Source organism: Psammomys obesus, unplaced genomic scaffold (genome assembly GCF_907164565.1).
Source record: "Psammomys obesus unplaced genomic scaffold, mPsaObe1.curated_primary_1811, whole genome shotgun sequence".
NCBI classification, from domain to species: Eukaryota; Metazoa; Chordata; class Mammalia; order Rodentia; family Muridae; genus Psammomys; species Psammomys obesus.
The window spans coordinates 15,197,612-15,223,587 of NW_026596085.1; the positions used below are offsets into that span (position 1 = coordinate 15,197,612).

General features: G+C 53.3%; 1 protein-coding gene across 1 annotated transcript in view; it reads left to right on the forward strand.

Annotated features, from left to right (window-relative positions):
- Positions 1-25,976, forward strand: part of Phf21b (PHD finger protein 21B) — a 69,000-nt gene that overhangs the window by 38,419 nt on the left and 4,605 nt on the right. The window contains exons 3-12 of the mRNA XM_055627211.1: positions 8,085-8,177; positions 11,292-11,642; positions 12,901-13,032; positions 17,143-17,194; positions 18,290-18,366; positions 20,327-20,381; positions 21,641-21,663; positions 23,333-23,491; positions 23,815-23,890; positions 24,063-24,166. Of these exons, the coding sequence (XP_055483186.1) occupies positions 8,085-8,177; positions 11,292-11,642; positions 12,901-13,032; positions 17,143-17,194; positions 18,290-18,366; positions 20,327-20,381; positions 21,641-21,663; positions 23,333-23,491; positions 23,815-23,890; positions 24,063-24,166 (1,122 nt within the window). The remainder of the gene's footprint in view (positions 1-8,084; positions 8,178-11,291; positions 11,643-12,900; positions 13,033-17,142; positions 17,195-18,289; positions 18,367-20,326; positions 20,382-21,640; positions 21,664-23,332; positions 23,492-23,814; positions 23,891-24,062; positions 24,167-25,976) is intronic.

The window sequence follows — 25,976 nt, forward strand, 5'->3', positions numbered from 1 at the left end:
GTGCTTGGCACCTACCCTGCCCTGTCCTTAGCATCCTGGGAGAGAACAGGCCGCAGGGCAGAGAAGGGCCATGGGGACACTGGCCCCAGCAGGAAGAGTATGCAAAAGTCCAGATGGGTCCATAGTCCATGGTGTGCCAACCGCCCTCCTCTGCCCTCCCTTGCCTGCCTCGCTATGCCCTTTCAGCAAACCAGGGAGGCAGCAGGCTAGCCTCTAACTAACATACTATCATTGATTGGAATCCAGCCTCTGCATGCCCTCAAGTGTCAGCTGTGGCTCAAGCACAGCCTTATACGCGGTTCCTGACCAGTAGTGATACACCAGCCTCAGCTGCCCTAGCCAGGATCCTGCTCTGCTCAGTCACTTCCAGAGTGACCAAGCTCCTGGGCATGGCATTCAAGGCCCCTACTGATGGAGCCTTTGCTTATGCTACAGATCTTCCTTTGGGGTCTATGGCACCCACAACCCCTGTTGTCCTTTCCACTAGTTCCCACGTGCTCCTGCCACTGCCTTCCCCGTCCTCTCTCCTAACTCCCATATATTTCATCTACTGCCCAATTTTAAAGGTCCAGTTCAGACACTGCCTCCTCCAGGAAGCCTTTCTGCTTTCTGCCTCCCCTAACTTGTCTCCGGTTGTCCAAAGCAGAAGGTAGTGGAAAAGGCCTTCCTGTGGTCTGCCCCCAGTGAGCGAGCACAGATGTGCTTCAGTCCTCCTTCACTCAGGGCTCTGAGGGGCAGCGGATGTAGGAGCCCTCCACGTTCCCTGCCTTCCACACCCCTCTCTGGCTGTCCTGGCTGCATGTCACCCAACCGAGTTTGGTTCCATAGTATAGTGGGCAGAGTGGGATGTTGTTCAAGCCCTTCTGGGGACATGGCTGAGTGCAGGTCATCTGGCTGCTGGGAGCTTCCCAACATTCTTTTTTTCCACCTCGAGAGAGTGGTGCTGTCCCAGCCTTCTTGGATGCAGGTGTTTGTAGTGGGGGAAGTATAGGCCCAGGCCTACTGTCTGCACCCGTCTGGTCAGCTGCATGAACCCCTCACATCTGAACGCTTTCCTCCCTCCCTCTCTCCCTCCCTCCCTTCGCCCCTCCTTCCTATTTGTCATTACATTGGTGGCCTCGGTGGTGTATGGGACACATTTGTCCTCAGGCACTCAGGACCCAGGGCAGCAGAGTTGTTGGAATGGCCTATTGCCAGGCGTGCAAGTGCCTCCCATGCTCTTCTCTGATCCTGGTTAACAGGAAGGGGGCGCATGCTCCTCTGTCTTAGGGACAAGGCTACAGAGGGACTGCGCTGTCAGTGGATGGAAATTCCCGTGCACGTTGGTGCCTCTGGCACTGGCTCTGACTGTCACAGTGTCCTGGCTAGCCGATTGTCCTGGGTATTTGTATTTCAGGTGGCACCCATCAAGCTGAGAGGAGTGGAGATACCCAAGTTGGAGCGCAGGAGCCAAGCCCAGAAACTTTTGCCGGCAGTATTGTTTGGGACAAGCTCTTGCCTGCCGACAGTGATAAAGGCAACTGTCGGGTTTCATCTGTGAATAACAAGCTGGTTCCCATGACAGTCAAAGCGGCGCTTATGTTATATTAATATTTATTAGCAGCTACTGATGCCGAGGCTCACTTGTTATCTGAGCCACACATCACAGCAGTTCTGTAAGAATGCAGGACAGGCACAGCCCAGATGCAATTAAACTGATGGCCTCTGCGGCTGTGTCTGCCGAGGCTGGGCCACAGTGTGCAGAGGTAAGAAAGCAGCCATCCTGTAGCTCTCCCTTTCCCCCCATCCAGCCAGAAGGAGAATGCGCCTCACTGGGCGTGGGAAGCCGGAACCCTGGCTACGGCCATCTAAGCGGGTGTTATCCTAAACAGCTAGGGACCGACTAGAGAAACAGATTTAGAGATTCTGTCCCTCACGTCCTGGTAGCCACACCCTGTGAACATCCTGAGGCCCAGACCCCAGTGTCCTGTGCCTGGCACCCCCCCCCCCAACAGATTGGCTGAGACTATGGGGAACATGCTGGGGCACATTAAGTGTTCAGCCACAAGACCTTCCTACAGGGAAGTCGTGAATCCATGCAAATGTCTGACCCTGTGACACCGTTGCTATCCTAGGCATAGCCGTGAGGGACAAACAGTCCCTGCCTGTGGTACCCATGCTTTCATTTAGAGCACAGTGGTCAAAACCATGTGACACAACCCAGAGGGGTCAGGTGGCCCAAGGGATAGGAACCTTCATCTATGTGTGTGATGCGGCAGCGTTCCAGGGGACCACTGCACACGTCGTGAATCTGAGCTCTAAAGGGCCAGCCATTTGACCTGGCCTCACCCCACGTGCTCCTGCCTTGGCACATCTCTGCCCAATGCCAGCCAGGCCGTGGATACCTGCCTCACTGGCTGTCTTAGTGGCTTTTCCATTACTGTGATGAAACACCATGACCAAGGCAGCTACTTACAAAATAAAATGTTTATTTAGGCTTATTGCTTGACTCCGTGTTAGCAGAGTGAAGGCGTGGTGGCCGGAGGAGGAAGCTGGATGTTCACATTTTGACCAGCAAGCAGGAAACAGAGAGGAATCTATCTAGAAATGGCATCTAAAAATCTTGCAAAGCCTGCCTCCAGGGACACCCCTCTTCCAACCAAGGCCGCATGGCTTTATTGTCCCCAAATAACACCACCGATTGGGACTAAGTATTCAAATGCCCAGAGCCCATGAGAGATATTCTCATTCAAACCATTGGCCCTGCCTTCCCTCTCTACCCACCTGTCAGTACAGACTCTGTGAGGGGGACTCCTTGGCTCCATCTCCACCTTGACACACCTTGTACCACCTCTCCAGGAAGTCTTTAGGGATCTGGCCTGGATGGAGACCAGCACCCAGAGCCTTTAGCTTGAGCTGGTCCTGACCTACCTTCTCTGGCTGACCCCCAGCATCTTGTTAGATAAACTGTTTTTTTTTTTAATATATATATATTTATTATTTATATGGTATTCTGCCTGCACACAAGAGGGCACCAGATCTTGTTATAGATGGTTGTGAGCCACCATATGGTTGCTGGGAATTGAACTCAGGACCTTTGGAAGAACAGCCAGTGCTCTTAACCTCTGAGCCATCTCTCCCGCCCCCCCCCCCCCCCCCTTTTTTTAATTCCCAAACTATCCAAGACCAGGTCATCATGCCAACGCTCAACAACTTGTCTCTACTGCTGGGAATTGTCTATTGGTAGCTGAAAGGCCCCCTGAACCCAAGCCTCATGCCCTCCTCTCCTGGCTCTGACTTCCCAGATTCAGGGACCATTAGAATGAGTCCATCCTCAGTGTGGGATGGGGCCCAGCTTTCTATGAGTGCACAGTCCCTTTTGTCACGTGGTTTCTTAGCTCTGAGGTTCTGGCTTACTGATGTGGCCTCAGGGAAACATCTGCCACCTGCAGAGCCTCAGTTTCCCCAACAGTACAGGAAGGAACAAGGCCGTGCATCTGGTTGTGACCCTCTGTAACAGTGGTTCTCAACCTGTGTGTTGTGACTTGGGGAAGGGGTTAAATGACTTTTCACCGGCGTTGCCTAAGATCATCGGGAAAACAGAGATAGTTACATTATGGTTCATAACAGCTGCAAAATTACAGTTACGAAGTAGCAACAAAAATAATTTTTATGGTTGGGGATCACTACAACCTGAGGAACTGCATTAAAGGGTCACAGCATTAGGAAGGTTGGGAACCACTGGCCTAGAACTATGTAGGGAAAGGAGCCTTTTTTTTTTTTTTTTTTTTTTGGAGGTTGGCAAAGCCTCTGTGTTAAAAGTCATTCTCCTGGGCTCTGGGATCTTAGCATATACAAGTTCTCAAGCAACTTGTGTCCTACGTCCTCTTAGCCATAGTCTTGTGGTTCTGGCCCTTGGGCCTCCTGGCAGGGTTGCGACTTAGGGAATGGGAATTCAGCTGTAGGATGTGTTTCTTTGGTGACCGTTAGAACAGGGCAGCCATTGCCGTGGGGCCCTCATGGAGCTTCGGAACTCAGCATTCTGGAGCCCTGAGCAGGAATCATGCCAGGTAGCCCTGGAAGTTAGCTCAACGCCACTCACACAGCAGACATCCCCGGCTCCAGCAGTCCCAGTCCAGTCTGGATTCTGTGGTGGCCGTTGATCTGGTGACCCCTCCTGGCCACTGTCAGAAAGCATCTTGCATGGTGGCCTTGCCAGTGTGGCTTTTGATGTCCCGTGTGCCACCCAGAGCACACAGTTGACCATCTGGAGTTTGGAGGGGAAAGTGAAGAGGAGATCTTTGGGAGTCTGGGGGAGGGATCCCACATACAACACATTTAGTCAATCTTTCACTCTCACAGGGAAAGATTCCTCACCAGACTCAAGTAGAGGGTTTTGTGTATTGTCATGAAGAGTTGCACTGGTTTGGGGCTGGAGCAATGGCTCAGAGGTTAAGAGCACTGGCTGCTCTTCCAGAGGGCCCAGGTTCGAGTCAGAGCTGTCTGTAACTCCAGTTCAAGGGGCTGTGACCCCCTCACACAGACAGATGTGCCAGCAAAACAGCAATGCACATAAAATAAAAAATATTAAAAAAAAAAAAAGAATTGCACTCGTCTGGGGGCTTAGAAAAGGGTTGCACAGAACCCATCAGAGGTAGGAGAATGCAGGAGTGTGTAGAGGGTGGCACAGGGGCATTGATGGCCTCAGACATGTGAGCTGACCTGTCCCACATCAGCCACAGCAGTGGGACAGAGGCAGGTGAGGTAGAAGCGCTTTCCTTCAGGGCCTTCACACTGTCTTCAGCTTCGCAGACTGGCTCCAGCTCTATCCCTGCCTGGACTTAGGAGGAAGCATGTAGGAGATACCCAAGAGGCTGACGCCGGAAGCCCTCTGGCCCACCCATAGGTTGCAATGGGACCCTAATGTGCTGTGTTTGTGCTGGGGGCAGATGAGTAGACCCCACTCCTTAGAGATGAGGAGGCAAGGCAGCTGTGGCTTTCCAGCCAGAAGGGTGAGCTCCATAGCTTTGTGTCACTGTCATGAAGTACTCTGGACAGCTAGTAAAGAGAATGGTTTTATTTAGCCCATGGTTCTGGACTTTCAGGTCCAAGATGGCTTTGGGCCTCCGAGAGAACATGGGGTAGATGACAGGACAATGTGCGCACCTTATGGCCCCGAGGCAGAAGCTAATGGAAGAGGAAAATAAAGAGTCCTACGGCCTCCTTATGTTATGTCCCCAAAGATCTAACGACCTCCCACTGAACCCCATCTTCTGCAGGTCCACAGCACCCCCCCTACCTTCAGCACCCTGAAGACAACAACACCCTGGGACCAAGCCGTTCACATGTAAACCTTTCAACAGAGGTCACCAGGATGGGCTAACTCCAGGTTTCCCTCTGTCCTACTCAGGCCTGGGGTGATGTTCCCCTCTCACACACACTTCCTGTTGTCCCCTCGCCCCATGGCTGTGCGGTGAAATCCCACAGGGCCACTCTCTTTAGTCAAGAATCCTTTGGTGGCCAGGCGGTGGTGGCGCATGCCTGTGATCCCAGCACTTGGAGGCAGAGGCAAGTGGATCTCTGTGAGTTTGAGGCCAGCCTGGTCTACAGAGTGAGTCCAGGAGAGCCAGGGCTATTACACAGAAAAGCCAAAACATAAAAATAAAATCGAAAGAAAGAAAATCCTTCTGTGGCCATTGGGGACACTAGCAAGAAGCAATAAGTGGCCCCATGTAACTGGCATCAGCATATCTGGGCTCCCTCAGTCATCCCTGCCAAAGCTCATTGAGTCAACTAAACATTCACCAAAGACAAGGTTTTTTTTTACCCCAAAGCCACACAAGCTTCTGTCCCTGAAGACTGAAGAACCTGCTTCCTTTGTCCACGTGATGGCTTCTCCCCGCCCTCTCCCAGACTGCCTGTGGGACCGAGCTAATACAGGAAAGTTATCTTTGACTTTTATGGCCCCTTTTCCCCCTATTAAAATGCTCGGGGCTATAAATGTCGTCATCAGCGGCTCATTTATCTTGGCAGAAGTGCCGCTCTAAGTGATCCAACCTCCAAAGCAACCGCTTCTGTGGTATCGATAAATTCAAGCGCGGAGGGGAGAGGTCAGCCCCTCGCAGACAAAATGCCTTCCCGCTTTTTTAATGAGCGCTTTATGAGGCTGTGGAAGGATGGAGGACGCCTACGTGAGCTTCCATGCTGCGTAGAGCGCACCCCCGTCCACGCAGCGTAGGCAGGGGACTGACCATCCGTGAGTGGCCACACGAACGTTCTGAGAGGACTCCCGCCATGCGTAGAAGCAACAAGACGAGCACCTGCTTAGCAAAGGGCTTGCTGCTGGCTTTTTCCAGAATCGTAGAGACTGTGGACTCGGACTGAGAGCGGTCAGGTCTCTGGTGCTCCAGGCGGTGGGTCACACAGTACGGTACAGAACCTATCCCCACAAGAGCCTGACTCTTGGGACGCCACACTTATTTAGTATCCTCTAGAGAACAGGCTGGAGCAGTCCAGTCCAGGCAATGGTCACAGAGCTGTGGGGTTGGGTGGAGCCGGCCAAGATCTTGATTAACGCATCCGGCAGGTTCTGGGTGCAGACCTCCCATGGCCTGCAGGACAGCCCACCCCCACCCCCAATACCCAGCCAGTTGTATCTCTTGGTAACTTAGACTCAAGCACAGAGTGGAGGCAGAGCTCTCCTGCCGTTGCCCCTCTGAAGGCTCTGGGTCTGACGAGGCTCGGCCATGACTCACTCTCCTGGCTTCCCATCCCTTTCCTTCCCTGAGTGTATATCGCTAAGGTGATAGTCAGGGGCTGCTCCTGTCACAAGTCAGAGAAGAGGGCCGATCCTGAAGAGAAATGTAGGCTTCCTGAATGGAGCACCGGCTTTGGTGCTTACAGGATAGAGACAGCCAAAGGAACACGCAGAGCGGAGGGACCTACCGGGACAGACTCAGAGAAGTAGCCCCAAAAATGCACCCCAAGACTCCCCACCCCCAGCACAGAAGCCAGAGCAGCTGGACACAGCAAGCATATAGGGGCTCACAGAGATACACACTGGAAGGGTGCTCTGTCCCTCAAGGGCAGAACCAGCCTCATTTTAGGCATCTTAGTCAGAAGAGAGGCCTCGGGAAAGTAGGCCCTTGTCCCACTCCCAAGCGTCCAGGGCCCTACCCTCCCACAGCCACTCATGGGAAGAGCCCTTCCAGGAAGACTGGAATGAGGTGTAGGTCTTGGGATGGCACAGCCTGCTAGAGTGTGGCAGCCTCCTCCAGGCAGGCCTCTGGTGCCCAGGAATCTCCTGGAAGGGTGTTAGTGGAACGGCCACCCTTGCCTGGCTCCCACCTCCATGGTTGGAGCAAGCCGCTCCAGGAGCTGGTAGCTGTGCTGGGAGAAGACAGTGTGCTGTGTAGTGACAGGAAGGCAGTCCTCAGAGCTGATGGGAGCGTGCGTGCGTGTTCATGTGTGTCAGCCTCTGCCCTTATTTTAGAGAGAGTGTCTCTCGCTGAGACCTGGAGCTTGCTGGTTTGATGAGGCTGGCTGGCCAGAGAAAGGGAAGGAAGCTGTCTTGTCTGCCTTCCCAGTCTGAGATTACAGGAGGATGCTGCCGCAGCCTGGGATGTTTTTTGTTTTGTTTTGTTTTCAGACAGGGTCTCTCTGTGTAGCTCTGACTGCCCTGGAACTCACTGTGTAGACTAGGCTGGCCTTGAACTCAGAGATCTTCCTGCTTCTGTCTTTCTGTGCTGGAATTAAAGGTATGCACCACTATGCCTGCCAATTGCAGCACTTGGGAAGTGGAGACAGAAAGCCCCAAAGCTCAAAGTCATCCTCAGCTAAGACAAGTTCAAGACCAGTCAGAGATACATCTGGCAGGCCTGTGCGTTTTGTCTCGCTATATAAAAACTTCACTTTAAGAGGGAAACCAGGATACGGTAAGGTTGACTGTGTTTCGGGCAGTATTTTTGTAAACAATGGTAGACTGCTAATTCTGTGAACAAAACAAAACAGTGTCATATGGAAAGCGAGAGCGGAATTTGCCTTTCTGAGGCCGTGGTCTCAGGCTGGTCCTAGACTCTGACTGTTCAGCCCTCTCTGTCTTTCAGGCTTTGGGAACCACCACAGCAGTGCCTGTCACGGGTCCTCAGGTCAGCTCCCTGCAGAGGTTGGCCGGGCAAGGAGCAGCTGTGCTACCTCAGGTAAGGATCTGTGTCCTGCAGCCCCTCGGCACTGCCTCTGGCTCCCTCCTTCAGGCAGCGCCTCCTCTCCTCTGTTCCTTCTGTCCGCTCATTAGGGGAAACCTTTGGTTCAGAGTTTTCACGGTGAGGAATCTGGTTTTTCAAACTGTGAGAAGTTGTGAAATCCTCGAGTGGGTCACAGAAGGTTTTGTAAGTCTGGCCAGCATCAACCAGAGTAGATACTGCCGGGCATACTGGCCCATCAAAGCTTGTCTGTGCTTGGCCACGCATGGTGTGTATTTTGATGATGGGTCAGTCAGGGTCTGAGGAACTCCACACTAGTGCCTTTTCTGGTTAGCGGTACAGGTGCAGGGTGCAGGCCCTGGGTGCCAGCCTAGATCCCAGATGGCCTCTGTGTCCTGGGCAAGTCACCCAGATCCTTTACCCTCTTGGATGGAAGGCTCCTCCATCTGAGGGGCAGATGGCACTCTGCTGTGTCATGGCCTTGGCGGTACAGGGAGAACTTTTACCTGCACCCAGTGTGTAGCAGACACCAAGGCCCCCGGGAATTGTTGCCTAACACCTTTATTAACAATGGCTCAGCTTTGGTGAACACTTGCTATGTGTACCATACCGGCATGGGGCCACTGGCTGCAGAGAGGAGGACAGCGCCTGTCTGTCTTGGAGCTATGGGGCTGAACAGTTGCCCCTAGCTCAAGGATAAAAGGAAGTAGCTGTCCTGGGCCCTTGTCCATGAGGTAGCGCACTGCCCCCACCCCCAAGTGTCCACCTGTCCCGAAGTCCAAAGGGCCTTGCCCCTAAAAGGGTCAGAGTCTCAAGGGGGTGTGAAGGGTTGATGGGAGCTCTGAGATGGCTGAGGTCCACAAAGGTCTCCTGGGGTGGGGCTATTGGTAGGCCAAAGTTGGGGGTGAGTCCCAGGAGGAAGATGCAGAGTAAGAAACCAAGGAAGGGGTTCTGGGAAGGCCAGAGTTTCCCCAAGAGGAAGGTAGAGCCAGCAGAGAGGTGCAGCAGCCGAGACAACACGGTTGGCCTTGTTTGTTGACAGTGGACAGCTTTATAAGGCCTTTCAGCAAGGGAGGGCCTCTGCCAAGGCCGGTGCTGTTTTCTCTAGAGCTGTTGCTTCCCAGGCAGCCTTCCCCCTTATTCTCTACCTCCCAGCAGTCCATGCTGCTCCCGTTTCCTCCAAAGCACAGGCAACCGACAGGACAGGCAACTGGTCCCACATGTTCACTCCTCACTCCCTCTCCTCTGCCCACCCACCTCCTCTTCTTGCTTGCAGCTCCTGGGCTCCTTACCTCTCATTCCCAAATCTTCTGACCCTGGCCCCTGCCCTGGTTGTGTTGGCCCTCGGGTGGTCATTTTGGCTGAGGGTGCCAAGCACACACCTGGGCTCATCCTGCTGGCCTAGGAAGCTTGTAGATGGGGAGGCAGATCCTGAGAAATGAAAGCAACAGGCTCTGGCTGTTTTGTGGGGATCTGCTGGCCAGGGACTCTGTGTGGCTCCAGGAAACATCAGAGGTGCTGAGGTTCTCAAATATTTTCTTGAGGTGGACGGCCAGTGTTTGAGCCTGGCTAAGCCGTCCTCAGTGTCCAGCACGTGTCCAGCAAGGCTATTCACCATGTTTGGTCTGAGTTAGGGAATGTCATGTGGCGAGTGTTTCAGCGCAAGTGACCAGGATGGAGCCAGTGTGTCATCATTGCCCGGCATTCCTAAGATGTCACCTGTCCTCCTCAAAGGCAGGGAACAGCTCCTCTCCAGCACTAGCCGTCTGCAGCTGAGGGGTGGCTGGGATAGGACTCGTCCCTCATCAGTGTGTGTGGTACTGTGTCTGGAGTCCGGGGACTGGCCCTGACACTGGACAAGAGCAAGGCAGCAGGCTCACCTCAGCCAGGATGGACACACAGCTATGGCACGGCCCCCAAGGTGGGGAGGGCTGGTTTGGTTTTTCTCAGGGCCCACTGGAGCCAGAGGTAGGAAGGCCATCTGAATCGAGGGTCGGCTTGTATTAGGCAGTGAAGGATCTCATTGACGCAGTGCGGGCTGACCCCAGCACACTGAGTCCTGGTAACTTTCCCAAGAGTCAGGGCCCAGCAGGATCACCCGGTGTCACTAGAGTACTCTAGGGAGCATGCAAGGGCCGACACACAGCGTCAGCAGCCCTGGCTCAGGTCCCTCTGCCCTAATGACAATGATGCCTATCATACCACCATTCTCCTCAGGTAAACCTCTTCTGGCTTTGCCTCAGTTTCCCTCTGCTGAATGGTCAGGACACCCGCCCCATGGCTTCCATGGGATTCAAGTCATGTACCTTCCTAAGTCTTATTTTCCTCGGCTCGCCAGAGCCATCTGGGCATAGAGTGGCTTCACTTGGGATGAGATCAGGAGTCTGCAGCTGTGGTGGCTGAAATGATGAAAATGCAGGTGACAGGAGGCTGGTGATAACCAGCTCTGCATCTTGTCACCTTCTGACTATCACAAGTGGGTTCCATCACTCCTAGTGCCCAGATAAAGACATTAAGACCACCCACGTTGTCTAGGATCTGGGATTGGCCACATAAACTGATTGGCACCGTGGTCTCTACTTCGTGGTGACACCCATGTCTCACCTCCGTGTGAGCAGGCTCTTTAGAGCACTCAGTGCCCAAGGCCCTAGGACCATCAATATGTTTGTCAGGGACCCCTGTGCTTCACCTAGTCCTGACCAAGGCCAGTGCTCCCAGCTTTGTGTATGGGCGTGGGACGATGAAGATGCGTTTCACTTGGGCTGTTCTTTTGGCCCCCATCTCCTCTGCCCTGTTCCTTACAGTTTGCTCTCGTTTGAGGCAGAAGGAACTGTGGCCTGGAGCAGCTTCATCTGAGCCTGAGGGTAGACGGCTGGGTGGGTAGCAGTCAATAAGTCAGTGCACATCCAGTCGAGGGAGATGGTGGTTGGAGTAGTCTGAGCCGTGGGGTCAAGGTCATGCCTGGTGGGAGAGCCAGAGTAGGGTGGAGGGGGTTGTCCCTTCTTTATTGTAGGACTGAGCCTGTCTGCTTGAGGCTTGCTCCACTGCCACGACTTCAATCACCAGGTCGTTGTCTATCTGTCTGACCACACGCTGATCCCTTCCTCCCAGGTTAGGCCAAAGACTCTGATTCCAGACAGCCTCCCTGTAACCCCGGGCAGGGACCGGCCACCCAAGCAGCCCCCAACATTCCAAAAGGCCACTGTGGTCAGCATCAAGAACCCCAGCCCAGCCCTCCCCACTGCCAACAACACCGTCAACCATGTGCCAACACCCAGCAGCCAGACCCAGGCCCTCACCGAGCCCACCGCCATCACCTCACCCCTGAGCAGTGCCGGGGTGGCCTATGCCATCATCTCCACCTCCCCCAGCAATGCTGCCACCATCACCCCCAGCACCACCGTGCCCGTGGCCAGTGACGGCATCAAAGTGCAGCCCCTCCTCATCAGTGCTGACAAAAAGGTGAGTGTCCATCCAAAGAAAGGCCTGAGAGGATGATTTTTTTTTTTTTTTACATGTGGAGACTCAGAGGCAATTGTCCAGCAGAGACTGAGGCTTAGGCAGAAGGGTAGCTGGGTGGTGGGATAGTCACATGGCCAAAGAACGAAGGGGAAAGACTGAGGTGAGTGTGTGGAGGAAGTGAGTGGGAGCCAGCAGTCAACAGGATGAGTTAGTGTGAATGAGTGAGCAGGTGTGAGCAGATGAGGGTGTGAGTGGAGCATGGGCACGAGGTCAAGGGGGCAGGTCTGCAGGAATGAAGAGAGGTGAATGAATAGCATGAGCGAGTGGTGTTAGGAGTAAGTGACCGACCGAGTGAATATGTGAATGAATAAAGAAGGGGACAGGAGAATGGGTGTGGGACAGAACAGCTGTGCCCGAGAGAATTGCTGTTCATTAAATAAAGGAATAATGAACTGATAACTTGTGACCGAATGGGTGGCTGTGAGACAGTCTAATACTAGTGTTCCATCTTTGCTGGTAGAGTCAGGTGGTCAAGAGCTCTTTTATGCCCTGGTTGGATTGGGAAGAAAACAAAAAAACAAAAGCAAAAAAAACTCCTTGATTTCTTGTGAGGAATTTCGTTTTAATGCTTAAACTAAAATCATCTTTCCATGCCCTCTAGAGTTCTCTGAGGATTGCCCTGTTGGAGGCCTTTGGGGCCTGTTTTCCCTTTAAGAAACTTTCCCTTGGTTCCCTCTGCCAGACTGCTCCACTCTCTTGCCTGTAGCTGATGTCTTTCCATTTCCCCAGGCAACCCCAAATCATCTTAGTCCCTCTGTCTCCCAACCTGATCTTCTCAGGCAGGGGAGGTGGCCGAGTGCCCCCACGCTCAGCTCGCCTGAATTTGAGCTGAGAGTAAAGAGTTAGCACCCCCTGGAGGCTGGCATTGCCAAGTTTTTTGTCTGCTTGTTCCCTGCGGCTCAGAGAGGTACAGAGTGACGAACCTCTGTGAGGTCACACGGCCAGGGAGTGGTAAGATAGGATTTGCACCCAAGCCTGCTTGATTTGCAACCCTGGCCATCTCTCACACAAACTCTGTCATAGGAATGGGGGGTTGTGTGGGAGGGATGTCATTTATTGGGAAGCAAGGACCTTGACACAGAGCAGCCCATCTGGTTCCTCTGTGGTACACATTTCAGGACCTACCTGGCTCTCCTAGCTGCTCCCTGCCCCTTCCTCTCTGAAGCCCTGCCCCTCTCATCCTCCCTATGTCTTTCAGGTCATCATCATTCAGCCTCAAGTGCAGACACAGCCCGAGAGTTCAGGAGAGTCCCAGCCATCCACGGAGGAGCCATCTCAGGGAGCTCAGGCCACCACGGAAGATCAGCCCGCCAGCCAGGAAAATCCTGAGGTAGTGTGGCCTGCTGGAGGGGCCAGCCCCTTCTTGGCTCTGAGACAAGGCTCATTCGGGGTGGGGTCGGCCTCCCTGAGATCTTGACTGGACTCGGCACTGCAAAGTGGGGGCTTCCAGAGCAGGGGAGCTGAGTCTGCACCCTTCGTTCTCCAGGCTGTGCAGGCAGGGCAGACTCAGCATGGACTAGTGCCTTGCTGCCTGGCTGAGAGTCAGAAATGTGTCCTGTGTAGTGATTCAGCTATGGTCAGGAGTGGGAAGGCCTTGTTTTTTTCTGGGCTTTTGGAGGATTCTGAGTTGAGGACAAACCGGTGAATCAGGGGCATTGTCCACCTTCTAGGGATCCCTGCCTGTCATCCTTGTCCCCTCCAGGACTAAGCCCAGAAAGAGATGTTCCCCCCATCTTGGGCAGCATATAGCCCCTGCTGCTCCTTCCTGTCTGTGTTCAATCCTGAAAGCCTGAGGGGGTACAGAGCAGGACCAGGAGCCCTTTAGGGCTCCGATGCCCTGAGAACTTCCTAGAAGTTGCATACGACACCTCCTCCCACTCCCTAGAGGAAGAGAGAGACATGGAGCCATTCTAACAATGGAGTTGCAGTCATGGGGCAGGTCAGCAGCTGATGAAGGCCAGTCTCCAAGGACCTGGCTTCGTCTGCATGCTGGGGCTCTACTCTCAGCTCCGCCACGCCCAGAACATCCCTGCTCTGCCATGGTCTTTTCTATATGGCTCTTCACCGTCAATTTCATTGGTGAACCCTCGTTTGTCCTACAAGAATCCAGTCAGCAGGGTCCCTACCAGGTGCCCTGCTCCAGCTGATGCCGCATGAGTGAAGTCTTCCCTAAGCCCCCAGGCTCCCAAACTCATGGTGACTGTGACAACCTACGGGCCCAAAGATATTGCTTGCTTTCTGTGCCCACCCTCTTTCAGCATTCACACTTGTGTCTGCTCCCAGCTCACGCTCTGTGCTGTGAACAGGAGACTCGCTCAGGAAGGGCCCCTAGGAAGCTCCGTTCTGAGGACAGACACTAACCGGGCTACAAAGGCTGCCAAGCAGGGGTTAAGAAACTTCCAGCAAGCTGTGAGCTACAGGAGAAAGAACAGAGCGGGGTTACTTGGGGGGATGTGTGGGTGGGTGGGGGGTCTGTGTTGGAGTGTGTATATATGCGTCTGTGGGGGGAGGGGCCTTGTGCATGTGTGTCTGTGTGGAGCTTTGCATAAGAGAGGTATGATGGACAGAGACCAAAGAAATCCAGAGTCTAGAGGTGGAGGGTATCGTGGCGAGTAGCACGAAGCAGGAAAGGGCTGGGCACTTCCCGAGAGGTCATCCGGGCTGTGGACAGCAGGTAACGTAGGAGTAGAGGGTTAGCCCTGAACAGAGAGATGGCGGAACCTGATCCCTGAAGACTTAAAAGCAGGTGGTCAGGGTCGGGGTTTAAACCTTAGAGAACGGGAGCCATAGAGTATCTGGGCTCGAGAGGAGTGCTTTGATTAGTGCCTGCGCACATGCGCAGTGGGCCTTCCGGGTCTTCAGAGGTAGCAGAGTTGGTAGAGGGCTTGCCTAGAGCGCACAAAGCCCTGGGGTTGCTAAAAATCCGACTAGGCGTGGTGGTGCCCACCTCTAACCCTCGCACAGGCAGGAGGACTCATTTAAGGTCATCCTTGGCTACATAGTGAGTTGGAGTCCAGCCTGGGCTACATAAGATCCTGCCCACCCCCCCCCTCCGAATAAATAAAATAAACAAGGAGTCACCGCCCCTGGGTCGCCTGGAACATGAAGCTGCCGTGTGGGACACACCTCTGTGACCCCAGCACCGTGATCCCATCGGTCCCAGCCGGAAGCAGTGTCTGAACCCCACATATTTACATGCTAAGGCCTGTCAGGCTTGCTGCCTGCAGCGCCCTCTCGCACCTGTCTATCCTGCCTTGAGGTGCTCGGCATTCTCCACCCTCAGGAAGTTTCTCCGGGTGACATGGCCTTGTTCTCTCAGAGTGCATCTTAGCCAATTATCGCGCATTTTTACAATTAGTGTAATTATATCTAGCTGTGTAATTAGTGTAAATACCCATAATGGCTTAAACAGAGCAGTCAAAACATATCCTGGTGTAGAAACCCTTGTTGAAGTTTGAGAGTTGGGCAGCATAGGCCTGCCGCAAGAGGAGCCTGCTGCGAGAGGCTGTGTGCCAACCCCAGGACACTGAGCAGTAGCTCCCAGGCGCCTCTTTGGACCAAGTGGGACCCCAGCCATCTCAGGACATGGGTCCTGGTTTTCTTATGGTATTCCAGCGGAGCTACGCTCTACCTCTGAGCTGTTTTATGCCCTATCCTCCTTTAGCTTCCTCTTTGTAGACTGGTTCTCACCAAATTGCCAAGGCTGGACTTGAACTCTTTCTGTAGCCCAGGCAGGCCTTTGGCTTGCTTTACTCCTGTCCCGGCTGCCCTCGTAGCATGTGCTAGGCACGGACATCAGTTTTTGTAAAGGAACATGAACAGCTGGTGATGAGGCCTGCAGATATGGCCAGCCTGCCAGAAGAGCGCTGGAACAGCCCAGGGACCACCAGCAACTCAGAACTGCGACTGGACACTTCAGGAGGAGCAGTTGTGAGGGGTGTGGGCACAGAATGGTGGGTACACAGCCTGTGCCCACTGTAGGAGGTGCCCTAGATAGTTGCTGGGTCCTCACAGCAAGCAGCCTTCGGGCGAGAACTGCAGCGAGCCTGCTGCCCATGCACAGGTCAGAAGAAGTCTCCACTAGAGCCAGGCAGGCCCTGGCTACCCAGCCCTGCCGCTGGGAACTGGAGAGGTCACCTCCACTGTGGGCAGCTGAGCTGGAGCGGGGTGGATTGCAGCCAAATTTCTACTGCAGAGACCAGCCACTGGGCCAGACACTCTTGCCTCTGACTTCCTCACTCATGGATCCCGAACTTTCTGCAAACTTCTTACAGGTGTAAGAAGCCCCCATTACTTGACTTCCATGAGGGTGTAAGCCTGGTTCATCTCCTTCCTCAAATTCCTTACACTTCCAAGGCTTTCCAGAAGGCCAGGAGAGCTGGGTGGGGCCTATGTTACTGGCCTCGTTCCATTTCTTACTATGGCTGCTAGGGAGCTCCCAACTCAGTCTGACACCCAACACAGCAGCTGTCTCCCCAAATCCTCAGGTTCATGTCCATGGTCCCAGCTAGCCCTAGAGTCAAAAATACTAAAAGAGGGACTTGGGGGAAAGTTCTAGGAAGTTCAATAGGCAGTGAAATGCTTGGGTTTGCTGCATGCCAATCACAGCACAGACTCCTGTCATTGAGGTGTGGGCGTGTCCTGTGATGCTGACATTTCCTCAGTCTCCCTTGAACACTTCCTGTGCCTCCTCCTTGGCTGTATAGTCAGTCAGGCCGTGACGGTTACATCCGGACTGAATTTACGCAGACATTTCTTCTGTCATTATTCCCTAGACAACACAGTAATACAGTGAATTATATGCAGTTTCTGTCACATCAGGCATTACAGGCCAGATAGAGGTGGTTTAAAGTATTCAAGAGGGTGTGCATAGGACTTACGTAGACTTTTTTATAAGGGACTCAGCACGGATCCTGGCTTCCGCTAGGGCCAGGATAGCCCCGTTTTGTGGGACTCCATCTTCCTTGTTGCTGTCCCTCCTCCCTCCCTTCCTTCCTGTTTATTCCGGTGTCGGTGTGCTGAGCATGCACACTGCAGAGCCCATGTCAAGGTCAGAATGCCCTCGTGGTGCCCTTCTGTCTGTGTGCTCTTCTGAGGCTAGAGCCTCCTGAAGGCTGGGCTCACCCTACTCATTCCTCAAGTTCACCTGCATGTCAGCTGGTCCCGCCAGCCCCGTGCTATTGGTTTTTAGAGTGTATTTGAGGAATGTGTTTGTCCAGCCCATCGCAGGCCCCTAGCTAATCCCAGGAGTCTCCTACATTGACCTCTGGCCCTCAGAATACCCCACGTTTCCCAGGAATAGTATCAAGTGTCTGGAGCGATGGCTTCACAATTGGGCACCCGGGGGTGTGGCCCCTCGGCTCACAGAAGAGTTCTTGACTGATGCGGAAGAGGGTCGACAGCTAGGTTAACTTAGCCTTTCTATCCCTTTTCTTCTCAGAAAATCGCCTTCATGGTAGCTCTAGGCCTGGTCACAACGGAACACCTGGAAGGTAATGATGGGGACAATGGGTGGAGTTTGGTGGGTGGAGCTTGGTGGGTCTCGAGACAGAAGCAACAGTCTTCAGGGCACTCCAGGTCACGGTTGTGCCCTACCAGATATGAGTTGCCTAGGAACCCATCCCTGGGTAATGGGGGCACAGTCATTCTAGACAAGCCAGAGAAATGCTCTGTTTTCTGTATCCCATGACTGAACTTGCCTCATGTCAGTCCCTCCATTGTTGTCGTCCCCCCACTGTCCCTACCCTGGAGACATACAGTGAAGCAGCAGAGGTCCTTGTCCAAGGTTGCCACTAATGCATGAGGGCTAGTGTTTCCTTGTTTCTCTGGTATTTGGCCCACTCTAGGCCTCCTGTTCCCTCATTTCTGACATGAGGGAAACTATATCCTTATGCCTGTTGGGTTGTTGAGGGGAGTGAGGGAATTGCGTTTTCCCTAATATGCAACTGGTCCTCAAAACCTCTCTTCGTGATCTGGATCCCATAGTATGTATTAGTGTACACAGGCTGGAGGCTGATGAGCACCACACAGCTGTGCCTGGCTGAGAAAACCAGGGCCTCACTCTGCTGCTGCCATCCAGGGGTTCCCAAGAGACAGAGATGGGCCCTATCTTAGTCACTCTTCTACTGCTTTGAAGAGACACCATGACCAACTTTTATAAAAGAAAGCATTTAACTGGGAGCTTGGTCACAGTTTCAGAAGCTTACTTCATTACCATGATGGCTGCAAGCAGCCATGGTTCTGGAGAAGTAGCTGAGAGGTCCATCCTGATTCACAAGCAGAGAGAGAAGGAGCCTGGGCCTGGCGTGGGCTTTTGAAATCTCGAATCCACCCCAAGTGATATACTTTCTTCAACAAGGCCACACCTCCTAATCCTTCTAATCCTTTCAAACAGTTACACTCCCTGGTGACTAAGCATTCAAATATATGAGCCTATGGGGGCCATTCTTATTCAAACCACAAGAGGGCCTTAGGTTGAGGAGTGAGTCCCTGTCCCCCAAACCCCTTTGTGACACCCATCCTAAAGCCACCAGAGCCACGCGATAAGCAGGGCGAGGAGCCTGTGACTGCTGTATCTGCCTTTCCAGAAATCCAGAGCAAGCGGCAGGAGAGGAAGAGGAGGAGCACAGCTAACCCTGCCTACAGCGGCTTCTTGGAGACCGAGGTGGGACTCTTGGGCACCACCACTTGGGCTGGGAGGAACAGTGCAGAGCCTCATGAGCCCCTTCCCCTTCTATGATGAAACTTTGACGAGTCCAGAAGAGTTCTTGGAACCTCCTCCAGCTCTCTCTTACTGCCTTCTTGCCCATCCGTCCTAGCCAGAAGCATTTCACTGAAACAAGGTGTGTACCCTGAGTGTGTACACACCTGTAACTCAACAGTCAGGTGTACTCTCACTGAGTGTATCACCTGCAACACAGCAGGCAGGTGTACTCTCACTGAGCATGCGCACCTGTAACTCAACAGTCAGGGAGCTGAGACAGGAGGATTTTGAGCTCCAGGCCAGCCTGGGTTACATGGTAAGATCCTATCCCAAAACAAAAGCTGTCCGTTGGAAGTTCCATCAGAGGCCACTCTGAGTATCAACCACACCTGCGGGGTACAGGTAGAGCAGGGTTCCTCATGAGATTGCTGTGAAGACTCAGGGATCCAGGCTGCCCTCCGACGCTTCACACGGCAGAGCCCTCTGTCGCTTCTCGTTCACTTGGGAGGGCCCCGTGGTGTCTCTCTGCTCTGACAGACCATGATGTCTCAGGCGTGCGTTCTCTCAACCCCTGCGGGAAGCTGGTAGGCAGGAGGCAGGGACCCAGTCCTGGGTCCTCTGGAAGAACGGCTACTGCTCCTAACTGCTGAGCTGTTTCCCTGGGCCCCATTTCCCTTCTCTAATGTGGGTCCCAAATCCATGTTTCATGAACTTGCATTTAGCTGGGAAGGGAGCCCTTGCAGGGAGCATGTTCAGGTCCAGTTCTGCAGGGTCCCTTCCAGGGGAGGTGGCTTCCCCAGCCCCCCTCCACTGTCTGTCCCTTGCTCTGCTTCACCTCGCCCTCCCTGATCCCGTTCTTAGAGGGTGCTCACGCTTGCATATCCCATTCTCTCCTCCTGGGTCTAGTGAGCAAGGCTCCACGTGTGAGGACCTTTCCACATGAACATTCAATGGCTGAAGGGTGTAGCTCAGTTGGTGGAGTGTTTGCTTGGTATCCATGAGGTCCTGAGTTCAAGCCCCAGCCTTGCGTAAACCAGGCATGGTAGCATACACCTGTAATCTCAACACTTGAGAGGTGGAGGGGTCGGGAGTTCAAGGTCATCCTTGGTTACATAAACGGTTCAAGGTTAGCCCGTGCTACGTGAAACTCTGGCTTAAAAATAAATAAATAGATGGGCTGGAGAGATGGCTCAGAGGTTAAGAGCACTGTCTGTACTTCCAGAGGACCTGAGTTCAATTCCCAGCAAACATCCATAATGAGATCTGGTGCTCTCATCTGGCATACAGGTGTACTTGCAGACAAAACATTGTATACATGATAAATAAATCTTATAAATAAAGGAAGGAAGGGAGAAGGGAAGAACTTGGAGTTCTCTCTAGCCTCCAACCAAGCTTCAGCCCTGTGATTATTATATTAAGAAACTGTCCCCAGTGCTCTGGGCATAAAAACTACTCAGCTCTATGTGTGCAGCCAGATTTAAGGACCCCCTGTAGCCACTCAAACCCTTCGACCCTTGAGACTTAGGTAAGCGTAGGAGCCAAGAGTAGCCCTCTGCAGATTCCTTCCTTGCCCTAGGATGCAGCGTTGGCTACCTTGAGTGAGAAGGCTTCAAGCACTAATTCTTTCTGCTATAGCCAGAACCACTTGGGACCACCAGGCCTTGGGGGTGGGGTGGCCGGTGAGGTCACTAAAACTAAGGCTTCTGCCACTCTCCTGGACCTTAGGGAAGCCTCTGTAACTGCCAGGCTTGGCCACATGCCAGGAGGTCCTGGTACCCTTGGTATTTTTCCTTTTTCCCCGTGTCAGAAGCACAGAATGTCTGGCCCCCAGTCTCCAGAGCTGGGGCTGGGCCCTGGGCAGGACGTTGTGAAATAAGGGTGCACCAGAGCAATTCTTTGGTTCTGCTTTCTGTCCCTACAGAGGAAGCGGCTGGCCTCCAGTTATCTCCACAACCCCCTGTTCCTCACAGCACGAGGTAAGTGCCAGCTAGAGCCGCGGCTTGCACACAACCACACCCCTCCCTAAGCCTAGCCTATCCGCTGTTTTCTGCCGTTTCACATAGCCTTTGATCTCAGAGTTCCTGGGGAAGGAGGAGGGCTGCTGGGACAGGTTATTCCATGATACAGAAACTGCAGTGGGGGCTCCCTGCCCACCAGACTTATGCACATTTCTACCGTCCACCAGTGTCCAGATCTGAGTACCAGGCTGAAGGCCATTGTGGTAGGACCGTTCACCAAAGGGCTGAGCTGGCAGGCCATGAGACATGTGTGGAGGAGGCCCCCTACTTCCTACCCCTCCATCTGCAGCCAGAGCATGCCCCATGCTGTGTGCCCAGCCATGCTGCCTGCTACTGGACAGCTCTGGAGAGAGCAGGCACTCACTTGCCATGCCAACCCTGCCCCTCCCTCCTGGGCTGCCTCTGGGCAATTGGACGACTTCAGCTAGTGTTAGGAGTACTGGGTACCCGGCCCAGCTCTGACAGGCAGGGACATACAGCCCAGCTTTCGGCAGGGCCCTTTCTCCTCTGTCAACCGTTCCTTATGGCTGGGTGTCCCTGTCATCACAGTATTCACGAAGCTGAGGCAGAAAGATTGCTGTCAGTTTCAGGCCAGCCTAAACTACAGGAAGACTTTTGTGTCAGAAGGAAAAAACAAAAAAACAAATCTCCCAATGGTTTTGGAGGCAGGAAATGGCTATCTACTCCTCGGAATTGTGTAGCTCTTGGTGTCAGCCGGTCGCTAGCCCTTGGACCGCTGATCTGTACCATGGGCCTGCGATACCTGCTCAGAGTCAGTAGATAGTTTGTCCCAGGAACAGGCTCACTGCGGATGGATTGTCTAGGAACCTGGAAGGAGAGCCCTGTTTGTGGTTCTTACCATGTATGGTTTGAGATCACGGCCTAAAATGCAAAGGGGTCCACAGCCAAAAGGAGCTGGAAACAGGTGACTCTCAGGGCTCATCTGATTTCTGGTTTTGTTTCTGGAGTACCTCACAGGGCCATCCGTGGTCCTTGTGACCTCAGATGCATTGAGCCTGTTCCTAGGTAAGGCCTGTCCAGGATCAAGGCAGAGAGAGTCTTCCCTTCACAGTGGTTCTGAGTGTCACTGAGTCTCTTGATACTCCCATCATGCTCTTGGGCAAGGACTGTGCCACACTAAGCCTGGGGGATCCCAGCCATGACCCATGCTCCTCCCACCCCCACTAACATCTTCTCCACCTTCCTCCCTATGCTAGCCAATGAGGACCCCTGCTGGAAGGTACGTGACCCCCATCTTCACACGACATTGCTTTAGCCTTCCCTTGGTACGCAGAGCTTGCACAGCACCAAGGCTGCTTTCCTGGTGCCCTCACGCCAGGCTGAGTCCGACATCACTGCAGAGAACAGCAGCACCCCCACCGCCCGGTCCTGAGGGTGCTCACACTGCACCACCTGACCTTCGCCCTGGCTCTGCCTGGCCTCTCTGTGTGACCCTGGACAGAGCTGGCCTGCTTTGGCTGTCTGTTGTTGACCCTGTGGGCTCATTCCCAGGATCTCACCCCACATGCTCATTGCAATCACATCACACCACCTGCCCTCAAAGCCCACGTCCCTATTCCCTGAAGCATTAGCTGCACCTGGATCCCGTGCAGAGCTTCTCACTGGCCTATTTCTTTTCCCTTATTTTATTTACGTTGTGAGTGCTTGAGTGTGTGTGTGTGTGTGTGTGTGTGTGTGTGTGTGTGTGTGTCTGTGTGCATGTGTGTGTGCATGTGTCTCTGAGTGTCTGCGTGTAGGCTTGTGCATCATTGTGCAAGTGTAGAGGTCAGAGGACAACTTGGAGGAGGAACTTGGGCCTCCTTTCGCCATGAGAGTCATAGGGATGGAACCCAGCCTCAGCCTCAGGTGCTTAGAACTATGTCAACAGCCCTTCCCCAGCTTCTAGCCTAATTCCAAATGAACCTTGTCCCCCATGCTCACGTGGCCTGCTCTGGGTGGCCACATTGCTTTCCACGGTCACCCTGCAGCAGTTAACACAGGTGCCGCTAGCCATGGCAACTTGCCACACAAGCCCCAGCAGAGGACACACACAAGGTGGTGGAAGATTCCCTCTTTTTCCATAAACCCATAGTCCTGGACGGACCTTGCCCTTGAGGCAGGAGGTATGGATTGTGGCATGGATTATGGTTCTGGCTCCCTGTGTGACCCTTAGCAAGTGCCTTACACTTCTTGAGTCTTTGCAGTGTCGGGGGGATATAGATGAGAGGCTCAGAGGCCTCCTTTAGGGACAGCTCTGGTGTCAAGTCTCATGATAAGGGCCATCCCTTCCCACCACTTCAGCAGTGGAGTCTGCTAGTCTTGCAGACACAAGGGCCCTTGTGGGTGGCTGGGCAGGTGTTGTCGGCCATCCACAGAGCTCTCCTTGGTTGGTGTAGCCTGATGATGGACTGGGGAGCAATGTCCCTCGAGCTGAGGCCTCTGGGAGGGACAGAGGGCCCTGTACCTTGCTGCATTGCTGGGCACCTGGCAGGAGTGGGGTGCGCTTTGTGTGTTCTGTCCTGCTCTATCTGGTGTGCAAGGGACGGCTGTTCTTATTCCCGTCACAGATGTGGAAGCTGGTGTGTGGCTCGCTCACCTGAATGGCAGCGGTCCCTGCTAGATGGGTGTGCAGTTGACGGGACTAATGGTGTAACTTGCATCAGGCCACAGCACCTCCCTGAGGCAGTATGTACACAAGGATTAGTGAGCACTGCTGGGCCTTGCTCCATGAGAGGAGACCCATTGCTGGGGCCTGCTCTAATGACTCTCCCGTGCTCAGTGCCCCAGTCAGGGTGTGTAGGGGTGCTGTGGAACCCTACCCATCGGGGCATACACCTCCCGCTGGAGTCTTGCTCTCTCAGGGTGCCTGGGCCTGGCTCAGTTGCCTCCCACCTTCCCTTCTCTTGCAGAGCGAAATCACTCATGATGAATTCTGCGCTGCCTGCAAGAGAGGAGCCAGCCTGCAGCCCTGTGGAACCTGTTCTGGGGCCTACCACCTCAGCTGCCTGGACCCGCCCCTCAAGACGGCACCCAAGGGCTTGTGGCTCTGCCCCAAGTGCCAGCGGAAGGTGTGAGCAGAAGGGCTCGCACCCCACCCCTGCACACCAGAGACCGTTTTCTGGGTGATCCCCAGCATGGGTGGAGCAACGACTGGGCAAGAGAGTGATGGGGGTTCTTGAGCACCCATTCCTTGGCCTCTACAAGGGAGTGAAGCCTAGATGGAAACTTCTCATTAGCAGCCCCCAATAGACCAGGCTGATACGGCTGCTGTCCACTGGTCACAGTTGGGATTCTGTGTCTCAGAGAGCATGCCTACCTGGGGTACATAGACGGATGTGGTCTCAGAGTTTTAGGACCTGTATTCTTTCTCATCATCCCATCCGCCCCACAGGCCTTAAAGAAAGACGAGGGTGTGCCCTGGACTGGGATGCTGGCCATCGTGCACTCTTACGTCACCCACAAAACAGGTACGGTGTCCCCGGGAGTGGGAAAGAACCCATGGGTTCATATGGGACTTTGGGGGTGCTGGGTGGGTCTGGGTTCTTCTGGGTCAGAGCTCTGAGAAACCGGCGGCCGGGACTGGTCCGTAGCAGTCCACTGTTCACCTGCCCCTTGCTGGGTCTGGCCTCTCTCTCCCAGTGAAAGAAGAGGAGAAACAGAAGCTGCTGCAGCGTGGCAGCGAGCTGCAGACCGAGCACCAGCAGCTGGAGGAGCGGGACCGGCAGCTGGCCTCAGCTGTGAAGGTGAGCATTGGGTGGGGGGCGGGGGTGCCTCATCATCTCCTCACCAAACCTAGGGCGATTGCAGTCTGACCAACATCGCTCAGTGTGCCCATAGGTTCAGGGTGCAACTCTCTGGTCCATGAATAGTTATGAAGCTGTTGGGGACATTCTGAACCTGCTTCTTCTCACTGTGTGACCTTGGCAAGGCCCTGCCTTTCTGAACCTCAGCTTCCTCCTCTATAAAGAGAACATGGTCCTCTGTAGATTGGTGATAGACAAAATGATGAGGATGGTGATGGTAATGGTGATGATGGTGTTGGGATGGTGGTGATGGTGGGTAATGGTGATGATAGTTGTGGTGATGATGATGATCATGATGATGGTGATGGTGGGGATGATGAGATGGTGGTGGTGATGCTAAACGGTGGACGGTGCTGACAGTAGTGGTGATGGTAATCCTAATAGCAGTTCTGGGCTCGGGAGAAACTCAATTTTTTTGTTTGTTTGTTTTATTTTACTCCATTTATTTTTATGGTGCTGGGGATTGAGTCTAGGGTCTCGGGCATGTTAGGCAAAGACTTTGTATCTCAGGCATGGAGGGCGGGAGGGAGAGAGCCAGGCTAGAGGTGTGAATGCATGTACAGATACCATACTTGTGTGCACACATGTTGAGGCCAGAGAAGGCTGTCTTCCTCAGTTGCTCTTCATTTCTCCCTCCACATAGGGTTAATCACTAAACTTGATGCCTGCCATTTTGGCTTGGCTGCTGAGCTTTTGAATTCCCAGGATCCACCTGTTGCTCGAAACATTGGGGTTACAGCCACACATATGTGGGTGCTGGGGATTCCAGCTCAGGTGGTCACATTGCACAGCAGACTCCTAACCCACGGAGCCATCTTCCCAGTTCCTCCTGTGTTGCAGTGTTTTACTTAGTAATTTAGGACGGGTCTCACTAAGTTACCCAGGCAGGCCTTGAACCCACTGTCTTTCTGCCTCAGCCTCCCAGGGATCGGGGATCTCAGGCTTGGAGAAGCTCTCTAAGTGCAATGCCTTCTCTAGCTGTTGGGATTGTCTGCAGCGGTGGCTCTCACCCTTCCTAACGCTGCAACCCTTTAACACAGTTCCTCAAGTTGTGGTGACCTCCAGCCATGCAGTTATTTTCCTTGCTACTTCACACTGTGAAAGGATCTTTGGACCCGAAAGCGGTCACAACCAACAAGTTGAGAACCAGTGCTCTAGAGACCCAGAATTGGTAGAATGAATCTATGAAAATACATAAAGGGAATTTATGGCTCCCATGTCCTCTATATAGGCTGCAGGCAGAAGGTCCAGCCCAGCTCTTCCCACCTCAAATTATTTACTTAAAAGAAAAATTCCTCAGGTATGCCCAGCCATTTGGGTTTTAGTTTAGATGCAGTCAAGTTGACAACCAAGAAAAGCCGTCACTCCTTGTCAGCTTGACATACAATCATGTCTCCTTATGTTACACTTAATTTCCAAATGAAAACAATAATCCAATCATAATTATACCTGATATGATATAACTATCCCACATACAACTGTCATAATTTATGCCTAACATGATATAACTATACAGCCACAAACACATTATAACTTTAGAAAAGGTGGCAGTATTCTTTGAGAGACATTCTTTTAGTATCTCAATTTACACATGATAACCACTGATATTTGCCTAATTGATGCTAGCTTACATGGAAACATAATTTACATTACCAGGAAAGAAATTGCAAATATCTGTACAAATGCATTCTTATTGTTGGTTTTGTGTGTGTGTGTGTGTGTGTGTGTGTGTGTGTGTGTGTGTGTGTGT